Source organism: Zalophus californianus, chromosome 6 (genome assembly GCF_009762305.2).
Source record: "Zalophus californianus isolate mZalCal1 chromosome 6, mZalCal1.pri.v2, whole genome shotgun sequence".
Taxonomy (NCBI): Eukaryota; Metazoa; Chordata; class Mammalia; order Carnivora; family Otariidae; genus Zalophus; species Zalophus californianus.
This window is the reverse complement of record NC_045600.1, coordinates 26,155,289-26,174,914: the sequence shown is the minus strand read 5'-3', so window position 1 is coordinate 26,174,914 and position 19,626 is coordinate 26,155,289. Positions and strand designations below refer to the sequence as shown.

The 19,626-nt window shown below is 43.1% G+C and overlaps 2 protein-coding genes across 26 annotated transcripts in view; one reads left to right on the top strand and one right to left on the bottom strand.

Moving 5' to 3' along the window:
* Positions 1 to 1,744: 1,744 nt before the first annotated feature.
* Positions 1,745 to 11,509, bottom strand: ERG28 (ergosterol biosynthesis 28 homolog). 2 transcript variants are annotated; one of them, XM_027572103.2, is made up of 5 exons: positions 11,385 to 11,509; positions 8,690 to 8,852; positions 5,795 to 5,885; positions 2,647 to 2,765; positions 1,745 to 2,514 (listed from the first exon to the last, which is right to left on the bottom strand). In XM_027572103.2, the coding sequence occupies exons 2-5, from the start codon at positions 8,820 to 8,822 to the stop codon at positions 2,435 to 2,437; spliced, it is 423 nt and encodes a 140-aa protein (XP_027427904.1). In that variant the 5' UTR covers positions 8,823 to 8,852; positions 11,385 to 11,509; the 3' UTR covers positions 1,745 to 2,434. The 2 variants fall into 2 exon arrangements, with proteins under 2 accessions (XP_027427904.1, XP_027427905.1); XM_027572104.2 differs by lacking the exon at positions 8,690 to 8,852 and having other exon boundaries at positions 11,385 to 11,494.
* A 353-nt stretch (positions 11,510 to 11,862) lies between these two features.
* The window catches only part of TTLL5 (tubulin tyrosine ligase like 5), a 276,731-nt gene continuing 268,967 nt past the window's right edge, over positions 11,863 to 19,626 (top strand). For 23 of the 24 annotated variants that reach the window (XR_003515953.2, XR_003515950.2, XR_003515947.2 and 20 more), the window contains exons 1-3: positions 11,863 to 11,995; positions 13,263 to 13,430; positions 18,992 to 19,098. Coding sequence is in view for 16 of the 24 variants with exons in the window: in XM_027572090.2 (XP_027427891.2) it covers positions 13,357 to 13,430; positions 18,992 to 19,098 (181 nt within the window). In the remaining 8 variants the exon portion in view is untranslated. Of the gene's footprint in view, positions 11,996 to 13,262; positions 13,431 to 18,991; positions 19,099 to 19,626 lie in introns of those variants that run through there. The other variant, XM_027572098.2, reaches the window with a different exon arrangement.

The following is a 19,626-nucleotide window of genomic DNA, read 5'->3' as shown; positions in this document are numbered from 1 at the left end:
CTCGGCCTCAGTGTGGCTGGCCTGTTTGTTCTATGACTGCACCATCCTGCCCTGGCCATAGTCCATGCTTTCGGCTTCTGCTGTTCTGTGTTGCCATTTTTCTTCAAAACTGTCCCACCTACTGCCACTTCTCCCTTCCCAGGTGTGTTCGCCTTATGCTGTGGCTTGGACTTGCTGCTGCTGTCAGTTTTCTGTACGTTTCTTTCTTAGTAAAATGCACGGTGCCTGTGGTATTCTGGCACCATTATCTGTTGGCAGTTCTCAGCTGAAGAGAGACTTGACAAGTTCTACTTTAAGTCATCTCGAAAGGGAGCCAAGCCTGGCTGTTAGAGAATAATATTCATGATATGTTCTATTCTAAACCATCTCTTTAGATCCTTTGGGTCTTGTCTTTGCTTATCTGGAATTACATTTCTATGACGCATGCTTAGAGGATCTAAATCCAAACCATGCATGCTTTCATTCACTTTCTAAGGTGGGCTCCATGTGGATCTACACTCACATGCTAACTCTGTAAGATCACTGCTTTTTTTACTATCTCTTGACAATGGTGAGTGAGGGACAGTCCGTACCACTGAGCTGTTTTTCTAGATGTAGTGCTGTGGGGATGAGGCGTGGTATCGCTGCAACCACTTTTGGCACCATAAAAGGAATCCAGCCTGAGGATGAAGCCAACATAGGAGGGCAGGATTGAGTCCTGATCAAATCATTCCTGAAGACTATAATCTCCTTAATCTTCAGTTTTGTGAGCCAATATTATCTTTATTGTTTAAGCTAGTTTAAGATGACTTTGTTCCTTTCACCTAGAGTCTTAACTGATAAATTCCTAATGCATTTAAGTATCCTCAACTTCAAGCTTCCTGTCATGCCCTTGCAAGTCCCCTGCCTCCCTTCCTGACCTATCTCTTACATTTTGCTTCCTGACTTCACTACGCGGATCTGACTCCTTGAACAAGATGGTTCCTACCTTCCAGATGCTGCTCCCTCTGCCCTAAATGCCTGCCTCATATATGAAGACATCTGATACCTGGGCATTCAAGGCTCAGCTCAGATCCCACCTCCTCAGGGAAGCCTTTCCTGACAATCTAAATCATCCACCCCCTACCTTCTTGATCACATACCTTGGTTTCTAGAGTTCATATTGTCTGAAGTTGTTCTTTCATGTTGCTTTGTTGATTGTCCGTTTCCTGGACTACAGTGTAAGGGCCACTGGGAACAGGGGCATTGCCTGGGTCATCATTTCTCTTTCCCAAGTGTCTGGCATGGACTTAAGTGTTGAATAAATACTTTGTTGAACAATGAATGGGTTCTTGAGTCTCTATGCTGTGTGTGGGCCCAGCCAGTGATGAGCCCATCAGGGTTGTGTCTGAAGGGCAACTATCGGCTCCAGTCCATTGTCTTGGGGTTTCATGTTCTCCTTTCCATGGTCAGGCAGCTGTTTCTTCTGCGCTGTTTTCTGTCTCTGCTTTCTCAAGAATCTGTTTCTTCCTTAGGAAGAAAACAAGAAAGGGTCCTGACTGTTCAGTTGTGAACTCAGAATCTTGAAGGTGGGGAAGGAGAGACAGACTGGACTTCAGGAGAAATGAACAAGTGGTAAGAGGGGCTGGAGGCAGCCACGTGTGCCCGGGTCCTTGAGCTGTTCTACTCATTACGGTGTATTTGATCAGCAAAAAGCTGTGATTCTCCTATGCAACGGCTCGGAGAGGGGCAGGAGTGCTCTTGGCTTAGGGGAGGTCAAAGTACAAGGACTGATCCAAGCAGACGGTTTTTCTATTTATTACAAAATTCGTTACACAAATACAGCTGACCAGAAGGTCTAAAAACAACCCAGACTCTTCCAACCCTGATCCACTTGTAGACACAAGTATATGAGCCATGCTTACTCACAGGGGAGCCCTTCTTAGAAGGACTGCCTGTTCATCGGATGGTTCAGAGTCTTGGGTCCAGCAGCAGAGAGGAGCCCAACCTGGGAGGGCAGCCTCCTGAAGCAGCCCTTGGGGGCAGCTGCTCTGGGTGACACAGCAGCTGTAAGTTTCATAGTTCACGTGTTCCCACCACACAAGTCAGGGGAAGGGATAAAAAATAAAAGGGAAAAAGCAGAAGGCTGGAAAAGGGATCCTGGAAGAGGCTGTAGGTGGGGGAAGGGCACACAGTGGGTTTCTGAGGTGCTGGAAATTTCTTGATCTGGGTGAAGGTACAGAATATTCAGTCATTTAAAATGATTCTTTCAATTGTACGTACACAGTATATACTTTTCTGTATGAAGGTTAGATCTTAAAAATTTTTAAATGTAAGAAAAACCCCAAACCTAAAAGGCTAGCAGTGGTAAGGGGGCTTAGGATGGTACAGAAAAGAAGAAATGAAAGAGGAGGGAGGATGAAGGAAGGGGATGGCGAAGGTGGAAGACGAAGTCTTGGAGGTGGTAATGCCAGCCTCAGTTTCTCTTCTTCTGTCTGGATACTGGTTCTACTTCTAGGTACCGGAGCCCAGCTAGCATACCCAGGATTGAGAAACCTTAAATAAGAGAAAAGAGAGGTGGCTGACATCAGCACAGCACTTTCTTACACTCTCGTATGTCTGCTCTCCTGCCCCCAGCCCTAGGGTGCAGTTCCCATGGGAGCCCGGGGGAGGGGGTCGGATGCTTACTTGCCACCATCAGGGGGGCCAGGACGCCAATTGTGGGAGCTGCGGTCCCAAAGACAAACAACTCAGAAAGGAAGTGCCCCAGGGCGAGGAGGAAGGTCCAGAGTGTGATGTGGTACAGCCTACAAGGGAGCAGACAGAAATGGGAACTGGAGGGCCTGCCCGTTCAGTGCAGGGGGGACAAGCGCGCGTGCACACACACACACACACACACACACACACGAATCCAAACCCAGCAAGTGACTATGGCTAAAGGAAGAGAGACTTGGGCCCGAGAAAGACCTGTCTGCTTGATTACACCAATTTACCCTCTACTAGGGCAAAACCAAAGGTTTCAACTGCTAGACTGAGAGGAGAATGGTCTCAGCATCCACAGTGGGTCTCCAAGTCGTAGCAAGGTGGTGAAGCCAGCCACAGCAAAGCAGAGTCTGGTTTATGGCACGCCTAGCAGTATAGACAGTTGGGGATCAATCATACTTACAGATTCTACGTAATCAAATTGGCTTGGCTCTGTAGTCCAAGCCCACCTGATAGGTGTTGGGCTAGGGGCTGGTCAATGCTCATAGGATGGATGGCACAAAATGAAGGGCCTGAATGCAGCATGAGCACCGAGGACCTCTCTGGGGCTTTTAGATGCTCTTGCCACACAGGCTGTTATTTTGTGTCTTAGCCTAGGAGCATGATCAGGTGGAGGACACAGTGATAACCTCATGGGAAGAGAACGTGTTCCTCAGTTTTGATGAAGAGGTGGAGAGGAGATAGGTTGTAGGATGACTGACCACTTGGATTGGAGATTTATTTTTTTTAACTATGAAATTTAAAAAATTCTGAAATATTTCAAACGTACAAAAAATTGTTCATGATAGAATACTATAATTAAGCTGTATGCAACCAATACCCTGGCTCCATCCAATCCGGATGTTTTGACATTTTTGCTTCAGATACTTTTTTCTTTTTTTTTAATTTATTTTTCTCTCTTTTTTTTTTTTTAATAATTTTTTTTTAAAATTTATTTGACAGAGAGCGAGACAGCGAGAGAGGGAACACAAGCAGGGGGAGTGGGAGAGGGAGAAGCAGGCCTCCCTGCCGAGCAGGGAGCCCGATGCGGGGCTCGATCCCAGGACCCTGGGACCATGACCTGAGCCGAGGGCAGACACTTAACGACTGAGCCACCCAGGCGCCCCCAGATACTTTCTTTCTAATAAATAAGATATTACAGATATCAGTTAAAGCATTCTATGTAGCCTTATCCCACCCGGATCCCATTCCCCTGCTCCCCAGCTCCCCAGAAGGAACCGATACGTTAAATTTGATTTTTATCATTCCTGTGCATGTTTTTATACATTTAGTAAATATGTATGTATGGCTGTTGATTTTGAATTTCTGGTTAGAGAGGAAATAGAATCAGAGTGTATGTCAGAAGAGCACTGACCAAAGTCCCAGGTTAAAAAAGGCTAGAAAGAAGTCCGCATTTGTGGCTATCCTGTGTTGGGAGAAGGGGACATGAATGGGTGATAATGCGGTAAGTCGCATTCCAAAAGCACAGCAAATGAAAGCTATACCTCTTACACCTATCAGCAATTTGTCATGGTAACGGTCTTTAAAAGGATTATTTAATTCTTCCTCCCTCCCTGTCAGCCTGAGGGGTAGAGCAGATATACTAGTCTCATTTTATACTTAAAGAGACCAAGAGGCAGAGAAGGTAAACAGCTGATCCTTGAACAACATGGGTTTAAACAGCATGGGTCCACTTATATGTGGATTTTTAAAGATAAATTGCAGTACGCTACTGTAAATGCATTTCTCTTCCTTATGATTTTCTTAATAACATTTTCTTTTCTCTAGCTTACTTTATTGTAAGAATACAGTACCTAACACATAAAATGTACAAAATATGTCTTAATTGACTTTCTTATCAGTAAGGCTTCTGGTCAGTAGTAGGTCATTAGTAGCTAAATTTTGGGGGAGTCAAAAGTTATACACGGATTTTCACCTGTGGGGAGCCAGCACCCCCAACCCCCATGTTGTTCAAGGGTCAACCGTATAATGAACTTGCCGCTACAAAAATAGTTACTAATAGAACTGAAACAAGAACCCATTTTCTTGTTTTCATTCTTGGGCCCCAGGCTGTTTTCACTAAACCATACTGCTTCCCAAAATATGTGTCAATGTAGAACGAGTCAAACCATAGTTTCAAGTTCAAAAAAAATTTTAAAAAGTTGGAGAGATCACAGGGTTAATATTTAGCCCTGCTTCAAATCCCACTTGAGTCAGTCTTCCTTAGTTCAAATTAACTGGGTCTCAAACATGTAGATCTGCAAACTCGGGAATGAAAATCATTACCTCCAAGGGCTGCTAGGATTAATCAAGGTCAGGCAGATGAAAGCTCCTGGCATAATCAGAGGTGCTCAGTAAATATCATTACCTCTTCTTTCCCCAAATGCTAAGGGCTTCGATACAACAGAAAAATATTTTAGTGTGAAGTTGACATTTTGGTGGCCTTAGCCAGTGACCTGAGCAAACTTTGCCCTTTGACTGTGGGGAGGATGGCTAGAAAGAAAGTTCGAGCCCCCTCCAGTGGTCAGCACCGGTTACAGCATGATATGGACAAGAGGCTATGGTTGTCTGCCAATGTTCCACCCTAGTCTGAGTACCCTAGAGAGGCAGAATATAGGAATCCTGGGTTCTCTTTCACCCTCACCTACTGACTCTGCATAAGCATGCAGCAGTTTACCTGTGGGTTCCTTTTTTCATGGATTGTGATTTCTGTTCATTCCTACTTCTTAAGGAGGAATGTGAGAATAAGGTATATGTGGGCGGCTGCTCTAAAAAGAACACACTCTACTTCTTTAGTAGCAGAAAGGCTGATTCTTTAGTAAAGAAATAGAGGGTATGATGCAGGCCACTAGATCATGACACTACCAGCTGCTGTTGCTTCCACAGAATTTTCAAACTTTAAAGACCTGTGAGGCCTATTACTTTTTTTTTTTTTTTAGGCCTAGAAAGAACAGAACCTATTAACCTTTTATTATCCACCTTCTAGGCTAATGTATGAAAATTATCAGGTCTCCAAGGGGAGGACCACACTGGGTTATGCCTAGCACATGACTTCCCACGAAAGGACGCTAAAGCTCTTCCTTCCCTTACATACGTCTTGTTGTGGATGTCGATGGCACAGAGGCAGCGAATCACTGATGACAGCAGCGTCCAGATCCCAAAAGTCCGAGCTTGGAGGCCATTCACTGTAGAGCAGAAAAAAGCAAGAGTGTCGAGAGGGGAGACTTAGGGTTCCTGCCAAACTCCTCTTAGGTCACTGGTGGTTCACGGGAGGCAGGCTGCTGAGCCTGAACTCCCTTTGGCTGGGTGGAAGGGAGGCTTGGCAGCTGCATATGACAACTAGCAGGAATGGAAGGAATTCCACAAGGAGAACTGGCCAGCTCCTCTTCAACTGTTTACAGTTGGGCGGGGGCATTTCAAGAGTAGAAACCCAACAAAGAGCCCACTTAGGCAATCACTCCTGACTGTAGCAGTTTCTACCTCTGTCCTGAAAGCCACGCTGGTGCAGGTGAGGTCCAGCATGTCTGGATCAGGACAGGTCTGGGGGAATGTTGTAGACAGTGGGGCATCAATACGAGGTGCCTAGGAGGTCAGTAAACTTTCAAGGCTGAGGCAGGAGAGAACTCAGAAATCCTGGGACATATCTAGATGCTCAATCTGGTCTTGAAGAGACTTAAGTCTTCTCCTGAATCCAGATCTATATTATTTGAACAAAGCCCATACTGGGCAGGTTTCCTGTGCACTTGGTACTGGAACAAAACACTGCTTCCTTGGTGTTTGCTAAGGCCACCTCACTCTTGGTGAGCTTTGTTCTGGTACTGCTGTATTAAATATCTTGTCCTGAAAGTATTGATCACAATCTACCATAGCAGTGGTTCTTGACCCTGGGTGTTTATTAGAGGCAACTAAAGAAGTTTTATGAAATTACCAAGACCTGGGTACCAGACCAATTAAATCATACTCTTTGGAGGTAGGCCCTGAGAGTAAGTATTTTCTAAAAATACTTTCTTCCCCGGTGATTGTAATGTACAGTCATTTATCTAATGCATCCTGTGGCAAGGGATGCCGAAACAGTGAAAGCAAAGCTACTTCCTTTGCTGGTCTATTGAGCAAGAGAAATTTCAAGGACAAGACTGGTAACTGAAAGGTCTATTTTTTTTTTTTTTTTTTAAGATTTTATTTTTGAGAGAGAGAGAGAGAGCACACACAAGTTGGGGGGGGAGGGGCAGAGGGAGAAGCTCTGAGCCTGATGTGGGACTTGATCCCAGGACCCTGGGATCATGACCTGAGCTGAAGGCAGATGCTTAACCAACTAAGCCACCCAGATGCCCTGAAAGGTCTATTAATGTTTACTTGGGCTTTAAGGATTTTCCATCCTTGGGAAACCACACAGTGATACCAATTCCACAACTGAAGACTTTTAGATGGTAGTAAGGTGAGAAAAAATTCCACATGCCTACCAAATATCTAGTGGTTGGCCACAGAAGGCTACATTATAAACCAATTTGATAGCTCTTCTGATGAAAAGGCTGAGGAAATAGCTCTAGTTAGTGAGATACAAAAGTGGAATATTTCACCAACCCTAGGCAGGTTAGGCATCAGGTGAAATTCTATGGGATGCTCCAGAACACTATCATCAGCAGAATACCATGAGAGCCTCCAGATTATGAGGGGGGAGGCAGTCTCTATATTTCTGGGCTGGAGAGAGACAACCCCCCCCACCCCCCAACACAGTTCTTTGGCTCAGCTCTATGCCCTTGAGTGAACCGCATAACCCCTGGGCTTCTCTGTCAACTTTAAACTTAGAAGACTAGACCAGATAATCTCTAAAATCCTGTGAATCTACACAGGATTCCTGGACATCAGAGGGCAGCATTTGAGGAGGAAAAAGCAGAACTGTCCTACCCACTTTTTCAGGTACTTTACTCCTATTGAGCTTTGTTCAAAGTGAGCCTTAGCCTACTTAGATTCATTTTGTATGGAGATGTTGCAGAAAAATGAGCTAGGTCAGAGCCCGAATCTGGGTTAGCTATAAATGTGACACAGAATTGTCAGCTGCGTGAAATGGTGCTGCAGCTCAAACACCATTATCCCACACATCAGTGCAAGGAAGCTCAAGCTGAAATGTGAAAATATTCTCAGCAAGGGGGCTCAAGGAACTGGGAAAGGCCACCAGAGGCCTTCTAAGTTTCACTCTGGGAGGCCAGCTCAGAGGAATTCTGGATATCTTCTCAGGGACTCTTCATGGTTTGGGAAGACCTTAGGTTAGTAACTCCCCATCTGCAAAACAGAATAAACCATATGTGGCACAACCTAGCTTCTGAAGAGGGCTGAAATCATATGAAAAGCTTTTTTACAGCTTTCTAGTGGGGCACTCCAGAGTCACCAAATAAGTCTCTCTTCTCACTTGCCCTTGTAATACTTTTTGTGTTGCCTGTAATATGCAAAGGACAGTATAAAATGGATGGAAAGGTATTCAGACAAGCTTTGGAGGAAAAAGGGCCAAGTGCTATCCACAAAGTCTGTTATTCCAGTGGCTACCAAAGGGTAGATTAGCCAGCATCATAATCTCCTGGGAAGTTATGAAAAAACAGACTTGGGCCCCACTCAGGGGTGGAAGTTTCAGGAAATAAGTTTGGAGAAGAAAATGGGCACCTGTGCTGTGTGTGTGTGTGTTTGTTTGTTTTTTAAAAGATTTTATTCATTTATTTGAGAGAAAGAATGAGAGAGAGAGAGAGCACATGAGAGGGGGGAGGGTCAGAGGGAGAAGCAACTCCCCACTGAGCAGGGAGCCCGATGAGGGACTCGATCCTGGGACTCCAGGATCATGACCTGACCTGAGCTGAAGGCAGTCGCTCAACCAACTGAGCCACCCAGGCGCCCTGTGTGTTTGTTTTTAAACTTCCTAGCTTGTTCTTAGGGACAGCCTGGTCTGGGAACCACAATTTGGAGCCACTCCTATGAAGGATATAGTTCTCTGATTTCTTACCGAGATCTGGCTTGCCTGTGTAGAGCTTTTCATAGAGAAAGGTGTGGTCTCGGAAGCTCTGCAGTGTGTTCCCCATGGCTATGATGGACACCATAACCAGCCAGCTTCGTAACACGTTCAAGAAACGGCTCATGACTTCCCTCCAACCTGAGAGGGTTTTTGCCTTGGGAACAAAGGCCAAAAACATGAGACAGCAGTTAGCTTACTTCAACCATAAGCTCTCTGACTTGGGTAGTTAACTTGTGTCCCACTCCCGAGGGCTATACTAAGCTTATCTGGGCAATCCCTTCATGAATTCCTTTCTAAGTCCCTGAAGTTGGCCCACCTTCAGTTATCTTAACGTACTATTCTTACTTCACAGGGTTAGCACACTGCCTGGATATTTGCCCTAAACCAAAGGATGCTAACATTTACCTAGAGTGAAAAAGGCTAAATAACGTAGTGGCTAGAAATGGAAAAGCCGGCCAAAAATAATGGAGAAAAAAAAGGGAACAAAGAGGAGGTGTATGAATATTACGATCAGGTAATAAAATGGACTTCTGTGTAAGACTTAGAGAAATTGGTCTTGATATTTAGCCACACTAGTAGTGGTGAATCAACAGTATACTTTGGCACAGTACTTATTTTTGTCTAAGCAACTTGTCCACAATGGTAGCCTAAATCAGAACCCTTTTCTCTTGGCTGGAATCAGTATTTTAATATCTTTACTTCTAGGCTAGTTTTTTTTATGTCATTCCCTTGTGATCCAAGTGGCTCAAGGTGACTGTAAATCTACTAACAGATACTTGCCTGGCTATTGATGACAGACACTTTCAAGCCTTATGCATTTGAGTGGAATCTATGGAGTGAGGGCAATATTTATACTCTCAAGTATTCTCTACTCTGGTTCTTGAGTAATTCATGCTCTATAAGCTAGAACAATATAAAAGCTAAAAGTAAATAAACTGCTGTGACTTGAGAAGTAGCATGAAAATTATGTGGAGAAGGAGCCAACAATGTCGGCGTTGGGTTGCAAAAGAAATTACGATAGCTAACAGGTATCGGGCACACGTATATGTCATGCACTGTGCCAAGCACCTAACATAAATTATCTCATTTAATCCTTAAATAAGGTGGATAGGCAATATTACTATTTCCATTTGACAGATGAGGGTTGGCACAGAGAAATTAAGTGATTTGCTTGAGGTTACACAGCTAACACATGGCAGAGCTGAGATACAAACGATGCTCTGCAATACTGTCTCACTGAGAATATTTTGATGAAGTTTCTATTTTTAAGGAAGACAAGCACACTATATCCACTTCTGTCTTGAAGTTGTATACAAAATACAATTACATTATGTACTTTTTGTTTTTAAAAAAGCTTAGGTGAACCCTTGAAGAGCAATGATTTCAATCAACTTGATCTATTTTCTTAAAGATTTTACTTATTTATTTGAGAGAGAGAGAGAGATAGGGAGGGAGAGGGAGAGGGGGAAGCAGACTCCCCACTGAGCACAGCCAGATGCGGGGCTCGATCCCAGGACCCTGAGACCATGACCTCCGCTGAAGGCAGACACTTAACCAACTGAGCCACCCAGGGGCCCCTCAATCAATTTGATTTAAATAAAACTCATGTAAAGGATTTAATAGAACTACTTCTCATCTTCACTGTAGTGTTGTAGTTGTTTTTTTTTTTTTTTTTTTTGGTTGTCTTTTGTTTTCCCCCACAGTATCTGTTGTCAGGTTGACTTCTTGAGCCTGAAGTGGTGATAAACCATCGGGCTTCCTTTGTCACTCTGACAGAAGTTTCAGTTTGGTCTTATGCTACCCAGCTGAAATAAATATTAAAGTCAGACATGGCCTAAGACAGTGGGAAGCACTAAAAACAAAACAAAACGAAACAACCAAAAAAGAGCTCTAGAGGAGGAAGCGGAATCCCTCAGGGAATGGTAGGTCACAACAATGGACCTCACTGAAGTCCAGAGAGCATAGAGCTTTACCGGAGATCAGAAGTGGTCAGGGCATGGGCCAAGATCCCCCCCCATCCTCCTTATTTTTACCATTTCTCAATAGGTGACTCAGGCTTTCTCCTCCCAGAGTCAGAAAAGCCATATGGATGGCTCCCCTCTTTGAGAGAACTTATGCCCATTTCATGGAAGCTCTTAGAAATCCCAACAGATAGCTGATGAGGGCAGAGCTTGAGCACTCTTCCTAACTGCTCTACCAAATCCCTCAATTTCCCTAAATAGGGCCTCCTGAAGTTTCTAACATCTATTCTCAAATTTTGTCCTGGCCTGGCCCAGCAAAGGTGTTAAAACTAGTCAGGAGGGAGGTTCCTATCCTTCCACAATCATTTTGTAGCTGTGCGACGCTGGGTGAGAAATCTGCAAAATGAAGCTTTAAAAATACCTATCTCAAGGGTTACTGTGAGAATTACATGAGAAAGTGAAAAGGTTCCTTGCCCTGTGCTAGGCTCCTAAGTGGCTGGTCATTCGTTCCTTCATTCATTGGTTCCCCGAACCTACCAAGCCTTCTTCATTTCCATAGTCCCAGCTCCCCCTTCTCAAGGTCTCTCAAGCACCCTGTTCCCCCAAAAGGTTGCTTCCAGGGATCTTCCTTCCGTCTCACCTCCATTTTTCCAGACTGTCCCTATCCAATCAATCAGATGCGACAAAAACGCCTCCCTCCCTCTTCTCCCCCACACTCTCCGTACCTGGTGACTGGACCCCCAGCACAGCAGCGGCAGCGGCAGCAGCAAAGCCCCAAAGCCGATGCGGCGAGTAATCCACCTGAGCCATTTGTCCTCGCCCCCGCCCACAGCCCGGCTCCAGGATTGGGTCTTCTCCGTCAGTCCTCGCTCGGATTGGCTGCTCCGGTTTTGCTCGAGCAGGAGATGGGGCGTGAACCCCTTTACTGCCAATCGGTGGTTGCCGCTGCCCAAGCTTCACCCCGGGTAGCGCCGCACACGCAGTGAACCCTCTTGTTGAGCGTGTCGGAAGAACTCCGGGTGTGGAGTCAACCCTTTAGGAGTGGAGGGGAAAAAGAGCGGAAAAAAGAAGTCTAGATTTCTGTTGAGGGCAAAGCTCTGCGCCCGCGCTGCGCGGCGGTGACGACATTCCTTCGCGCCCGAAGCCGAGCGTTTTCAGCGCGGGGTGGCGGGCGCCTGCGCAGTGGCTCCGAGCGGGCGGTTGCTTGTTGGTTGTTGTAGTAACGGGGGAAGCAGCCGTCGGCGGCGGCGGTGAGCCCGGCTGGGGAAGGAGGAGGGAGGTAGGCGCGGAGCGCGGTCCCCGCCGGCCCGCCCGGAGCCATGGGAAGATGAGACAGGTAAACGCCTGCGCCGGCGCGCCCCCCTACGCGAGGGAGGTGAGCTCCCGTGTCTGGGTGGGCGCCGGCCGCTACACTTCCCTCTCGGAGTCCGGGAGTAGCTGTTGGCTTCCGGGCGCGCTGGGCTGAATCGCTGCGGCGGAGTGGTCCCTGTCCTTCCCTTGGGGAGCATCTGAGGACCTACCTGGGATTGGGGTGAGCCGGGGGTGAGGCCTAGGGGCTGATCCCTTTAGGGCGAGGACGCTCCTTGGGCGAGTGTCCTTAATCTTCTTCCGATCTCCGTGTCTAGCAGCCTGGGACAGGTTTGGCATCTCTTCTAGCTTGGAGGTTTTGCTTGTTTTGTTTTAATTTAAAGGACTTCCCAACATTTTGGGACAGATCGAGAAATCCCGTTGGGAATCCTCGGAAGAACGCCTTTGAAGTTATTAGATACTGCCCATTCCTCTGAAGATTTGTAGGGATCATTATCGAGATCGGCGGTTTTTTGTCCTGTGTACGGTCTTATCATATTTCGAATGCATAGCAAAATAGGATTTGCAAAGATAGACATCAGATGGTTATCTCTGAGTACTAGGATTATGGTCATTTAAACATGTTCATTTTCTTTATCTGTAATTTCGATTTCATCCTTAAACACACAACAGACTTGTACTTTTTACATATGCAAAAATATTTTAAGTTAGAAATATCCTAATTTTAATGCCTATTTGAGATTCAAATCATAGTTTGTGATTTTTAGTAAGGGAGAATAATTTTTGAGAGTGGAAGGACAGTGTTTTTCTTTTTTTGTTTTTTTTTTCCAGTTATTTATCATCTTGATTCAGGAGAATATATTAATCTTTTAGTTTAGTGGTTGAATTTATTTTAGTGAAATATGAAGGTATTTCAGCTGTGTGCTTGTCCTAGGAGTCGTAAATCTTGAGTTTTTATTTTTAACCCAGGTCAAGCCTTTATAGTGGGAGTCTATGTTTTAGTCAATCAGACACCTACCTCACACTTCCCAGAAGCTAATTCTTGTTAGGTTTAGTATATAAAAGAAAAATGAGAAGCTCAAACTTAATAACAGCTCTGTAAATACATGGAGGACAGACAGTATGTTTGAAAAAAACCTTGATTTTTGTGGTGTGAGGCACTGTGATAGAAGGTAAGCTTCTAGACGTTGGACACCATTTAGGTAAATGTTCATATTTGTTACTTGGAAAATCAATAGCAATAATCAACAAATAGAAAATGCCATTGTGTTTCAAATCATTTGGCTTTCTTGCAGGAATCAGTGCCACCTAAATTGTTTGATCCAGTGAATCTGCAAGGAAAGGTCTCTGAGGCCCCGTCTGCTGACTGCATGACAAACCCTAAAGGAAATGCCAGTCGTGATGGCCCGGGACCTGGAGGAAACGGCATCATCCTCAGAGGATGAAGAGGTGGTAAGCCAAGAGTAAGTAAGAGCGAGCCTGCTTTTGACTTTTTGCCTTTAGGGTAGAAAATAATTCTCTTTTACTTATACCTTCTTTTATGCACTCCTTCCTTTGATGCAGTCTGACTCTGGTTTTAGTTTCTATCCGCAATCTAATCCAAGATTTTATGAGTTGGTCACCCTCAGCTATCTGAAATGAGAGAAGGCTCTGTTTCTGAGCTCATGAGTGAACATTGGCTCTAGATACTGCTTTGTGAACTCTTGATTGGCGCTCCTAACATAGGAGATTTTTAAATTTGTAGATATTAAAGCAAAGGAGGTCTCCAAACTCCTGTGAGATAGGTTATGTTATTTTCTCAAAAGCCTTTACAATGATAGAATGATAGTATATAGAGAGGTCAAGTAACTTACCAGAGTAACTGTGGGACAGTACATTAGAATTCTTTAACCTGTGCTGTGCCATTGAACCACATTGCTTTCCTGGGTTGTTTTAGTAAGAGTCAAGTTTCTTGATTGCTGGATTCTCATAACAATAAAAATGAACAATGGTAATAAGTACAACTTATCATTTAGCATAGATGATGGTAAGGGCTTTAACTGATGTGTCTCATTTAATCTGAAAATGTTATTATTCTCACTTTAGTAAGCTCAGCCTCACAAAGATCAAAGAACTTGTTTAGGGACTCAGAGATAGTAAGTGATGGATTGAGATTCAGACCTAGTTTTCATGGATTTTGAGGCACTTTGCTGTTTTGCCTCCTTTAATATTATTACTTGACACAGAGAACAAAGAGAGAGTCTCACTTAAAGTTAAGATTAGTTTTTAAGATTCTCTGTGAGTCCCCTTGGATATGTGTGTGCTATGTAACCTGAAAAGTGGGGATAGTATCTCCCAGGCTGTTCGGTAGGGGTATGGTTAGGATCAAAAGAATGATATATATGAAGTTACTTTATAAATGATGAAGTACCATACAAATGTTAAGGCATTATTCTTACTGGCTTTAATATTGAATTTAAAGTGCATTTCTTAAAAAATAAATAAATAAATAAAGTGCATTTCTTATTATAAAGTAGAAGATTACATTTTTTAATGTAACTAGAAAAAATGACTGAAGCATTCATAAAGCTTTGGGAAGGGCTTCTCATCAGTCTTAGGTCAGAAAATAAAAGAGATTTGACATTATATTTGGGTCAGTCTTATTCAGGATAATTAAATGGATAATTCCCTCTGGTCACTTTATCTTCTTGTGACTTTTTGCTTTCTGTGTGCTGCCTCTTACCTGTTTCACAAAATTTTTAACTTCTGCGAGCATCAGTCTAATTTCAAGATCATTCTTTTACTTCATGACTAATATATTAGTGGGCTTATGAGTTGGGTCTGATGAGTATTAGGTTGAACTCTATGAAATTGCTGTTTTAGTAGGTTAAAAATAGTCAAATATTGACAATTTCAGATTTTCAACGTAATACTGCAGTGGGTACTTGGTAAATACTTGCCAACTGAGTGACCAACTGAATGAATGAATAAATGGAGACTTTATGCTTTAGACCACCTTAGAGCAGGGGTTCTTAACTTTTTTTATGCCATGTATTCCTTATCAGAGTAATATTTTTAGGTGCTTAAAATACATACCATTGCAAATAGTACCAATTACATTGAAACGCAGTTATTAAGATTAAAAAAAACCCACACTGGTGATACAGTAATATGTGCTTTTTAATTAGTGCATTAAACCACAAGATTGTTTATCTAAAACATGGGGAAGTTAAATTTTATTCTCTAAAGGCAGCAGCATGAAGATTGTTTTTGCTGTTTACATAAGCTCATCACCCTTTGCAGTAGTCTTTTTTTTTTTTTTTTCTTTTAAGATTTATCTGTCCATTTTAAAGAAAGGGGGGAGCGGAGGGAGAGGGAGAGTCTCAAGCAGATGAGACTATGCTGAGTGTGGAGCCTGACTCGGGACTCGATCTTACCACCCTGAGACCACTACTTGAGCCGAAACCAAGAGTTGGATGCTCAACCGACTGTGCCACCCAGACGCCCCCACCCTGTGGGGGTAGTCTTTGATTAGCACTTATAAGTGGGGAATATTGGGAAGCATCATAGGTGTCTGGACCACCACTTGGCATTCACCATTTGGCAGCTGAATGATTGCTTAGGAGGAGAGCTGCCAAATTGTTATCCAGCCTTATCACGCCAGATGAGGAAGATTGTGACCACAGGTGATCTACTGGCAAGTTTAATAGCTACCATTAACTTAGAAGTAGTGGTAAATGTAAATGATATTTTGAGATATCTGCAACAACTGTAATATGGTGTAAAAAATCTATAATTTCAGACAGACTCAAAGGCACGGATAATGCTTTGTTGCCTATATTCATAATTGAGAAATGGCTAAATTTCTAGTAGAAGTTACTGAACTTACAGGTGTAATTCCCTCCTCCAATCCAAACTCAATGGATTTTTTTGCTCTTCTTCCTTTCAGACTCCTGTTGACTTTTGACTGTTAATGTTCCATCAGCTCCTGTCTTGTCTATCAGACACTTAGTATATACATTAGGAATCTTAAGTCTATCTTGTTTACACTTGAAGTAATATGCTTACATTTTTAAAGTTTTGGAAGTTATAAGGCCTTAAATCATCTAAGGATGTTGATGTGATCCAAAGATGTATATCCATGGGCATCTGCTGGATCTGCTCAGATCCCAAGGCTGTATTCAAGTGTTAATGCCTGGCAATCCTGGACTTTAGGGCTAGAAACTGTCCAGGAAATCCTTGTTTTGCACAGCATTATTTCAAATACTAAGTTTAAAGGGGCTCTTTTTCTATATTTTGCTAGTGGATCCCAAATACAAATTTATATATAGATGTGGAAAGATTTGATATAAGGTTTATTCAGGCCCTAAAAAAATAATTTCAGTTCCTATCATAAAAGTCAGCTTTATAGTAGTTCATGAACATATACATGGGGGAAAAAAGATCATTAACAAATGATTATACAGTGAGCACTACAGGAGTTCAGAGACAGAAGGCATCATCACTATGGGCTGGAGGAGCTGGGGGAAGGCTCCATGGGGGTGGTCAGATGTCCTGGGCCTAAGTGTGGGATCAAATGGACGGAAGTGGGGAAAGCATTTCCAGCAGGGGCATTGGTATGAATTAGGCCTCGAAGCTTTGAGTTATGTAGGCTAGGTCCCAGGAGTGAATAATATATATATGCCTCATGAAATTGCTTCTTAAGAACCAAAACGTTGTTAGGCTTTCATTAAAGTGAACCTTAAAACTGTTCTACTTCGGTGATCAAGCATCCAAGTCCTGAGTTCGTTCATGCCTATAAGAGCATATTTTTTTTTAAGATATACCAGTTTCTGGTGTGAATGAAAATTTGAAGTCCCAATTTTCGGTTTCCTCACCATTTTGAATCTTTTGCCTTTAGCACCCCCTGGTGGGAGCATGCTTTTAATGACAACGTAGCATCTGCCTTAAGTGTGTTTTAGTTGACCATACTGAATTCGTAATGTGTCTACCACCTCTTTTATCTTTTCATAGGTTGTAGGTGGAAGGATTTCTCTGGCAGGGTTTGGCTTTCCACAAATAGCATAGCTAAGGCCTTGGCTCTTGTCAGCCGTATATCTGTTTATTGTGTTCCTGACCCTTGTCAGGCGTTTTAACTTGTAAGCAGTAATCCATTGTTTGTAAGTGGGAAGGCACAGTGGTACCAGTTTGTAGCTAGTGCTAGATTGACGAGGAACTTGGGATAATTTCCAGAGTTTCTGTCCAAGACTTTGCAGTTTAGGCTGCCTATTTTTTCTCTATCCTCTGACTTAGAAATATAGTGGGAAAATTATAGTTGGAAAAGATCCTAGGAATCTTCTGGACCCCTGCCCACATTTTACAGGTGTTTAAGATTAAAAAGCAAGCAAACCACGAAAAAATATCCTTCTTGCTAAAAAGTGCCCCTGATGAATACCTTTTCTCACAAATGGGCACTATTATCCAAGTCAAAAAGCAGGAACAGTAGTAAGCATCCACATTCCAGTTCTAGAAAACAGGAAATGAACTAGGTATGGTGTTCTTTGCTTTTCCTCACTAAAACACTTCGGCAGCTCATCCTAAGTCTCAAGACTGCCTCACTTCTCAGATTGGTAGCCTGGAAGACTGTGCATTCAAAACGGGAATCTTTTTAAACTTGGGTTGAGGGGGTCTCACTAGGCCCTGAGATTGGTAGTATGACCTTTTTTTAAGGGATGTGGTCATGTGAGTTTTTGAGAGCAGCCCAAATTTTGGCTGACTGGGTCTTATTCTATTTAAAGAATTGATTAGTATAGTTCCCAAAGGGTTGGGTTTAAGGTGTTCTGTATACGAAACATCACTGAAATGTGATTAGGGAGATGGAAGGGTGGAAAGAGCGCAGGCAGGCACTTGGGTTCAGATACCTATTCCCTTACTTAACCAGATCTATGATCTTGAGCAAATCACTTATCCTCTGAGACACCTTTTTTTCAGTTCTTGGTGTGGGCAAGAGGATTAAGTGAGATAACATGTGAAAGCTCTTACTTTAATTCCTGGCACATAGTAGGGACTCAGGTCTCTTTCCCTTCTGACTCCCTGGCACTAAGGAGGTTGAAGATTTTCCTAATCTTTGAGTAAGTACACATCTGTCTGAGACTGATTAAACAGATTTCCTGAGGATAGGGTAAGAGAGTAAAGTCAGAGGTCCTTTTCTGGAGAAAAATTCCTCCATTTAGTATAGGCTTGCTTTAAAATATGTGGTTTTAATTGGAGCACTTGTATTAACTTGTATTAATTTTGGGTTCCTAGCTCAGAATCTTAGGATGGGTTATCAAATTGGCTTAAAAAGGGACGATAGGGTGTAAAAGGGTATATAAATTATTGTGAATACGATATATTAGTTAGGATTCTTTATGTCTGCTGGGGTTTAAAACATAACTTGTCCTAAATAATAAAGGGAATTTTTAAATTTTATTTTAAAGATTTTTTTCCCACTGTCCCCCATAAAGGGAATTTATTAACTCATATTTAGGAAAGGCTTGATTCTGCAACTCCACATTTGCCTCTTAGGATCTCATTTTTCTCATTCTTCCAGTGCGGTTCCCACTGACTTCCTCCTTTACCTGTAGCTCCAGGCTTTCCTTTCAAGGTCATAAAATGACAGTTGAACTTACATACCTCATTCTCTTATACCATCCAGGGGAAGAGGCCATCTCTCCTGTCGCTGCCATAAAAGAGAAAGAAAGCATCTCTTTCTCAGAGGGTCTCACAACATATCTTCTGACATTCGCCGGCTACAGTGCTCATTCCTGATCCACTAACTAGAACTGAGGGGTGGAAGGCCCCGTTTGGCTGAGGCCAATCAAAGCCCATCCCTGCAGCAGGGATGGAGTTAATCCTAACAAACCCCATGGCTAAGCATGGGGGCTGAATGGTTTCCCATAGGACATTTGGGATTCTTGTTCCAGGAGGAGGGAGAGTTGCCAAGCAGCAAACCACAGTGATCTGCATCAGTCTTAATTCAGATTCTGAGTTGTGAATTAATAAAAGCCTTTTGTTGTGGCTGTAGGGATCATCCGTGTATCATGTGGACTGGAGGCTGCCGGAGAATTCCAGTTTTGGTGTTCCATGCTGAGGCTATTCTGACAAAGGACAACAATATTCGAGTAATTGGAGGTAGGTTTGGCCTCCCCCATGGTGGGCAGGGCTGGGCATGGCCCCGGTAACCTTGTCTTACAGAAGTTGATATCCCGTGTAAATAGGAAGAGGGCCTTGGTCCTGAGAAAAATCTCATGATTTTTTTTTTTATACTTCAGGACTATTTGGAGTTTCTTAAATTTTCTGCATCTTAAATTGCTTTTCTTCTTTGAATTTTTTCCTTCAGAATTATGTGTGCATGTGTTACTGTTATTTTTTATGATAAAAGACAACAAAATGGACCCTTTTAAACATTTTAGAGTGTATACCTAAGTGGCATTTAGTACAAGTCACAGTGTTGTACAACCCACACCACTGTCTAGTTCCAGAATGTTTTCATCATCCTAAAATAAACCCCATTTCCATTAAGCAGTCACTCCCTATGAGCCCTTACCCCAGCTCATAGTAACTGCTCATCTACTTTCTGTCTCTTTCAATTTGCATGTTACAGGTATTTCATACAAATGTACTCATACAATATGTAGTCTTTTGTGTCTGGCTTTTTTC

What these genes read in the sequence shown, in the direction of transcription:
- ERG28 (XM_027572103.2), bottom strand. Translation starts at nt 8,822, where the DNA reads ATGAGCCGTTTCTTGAACGTGTTACGAAGCTGGCTGGTTATGGTGTCC. An exon ending in CACAGGCAAGCCAGATCTCG is followed by an intron (nt 5,886 to 8,689) that starts GTAAGAAATCAG and finishes TCTGCTCTACAG; the next exon opens with TGAATGGCCTCCAAGCTCGG. An exon ending in GGCCCCCCTGATGGTGGCAA is followed by an intron (nt 2,515 to 2,646) that starts GTAAGCATCCGA and finishes CTCTTATTTAAG; the next exon opens with GTTTCTCAATCCTGGGTATG.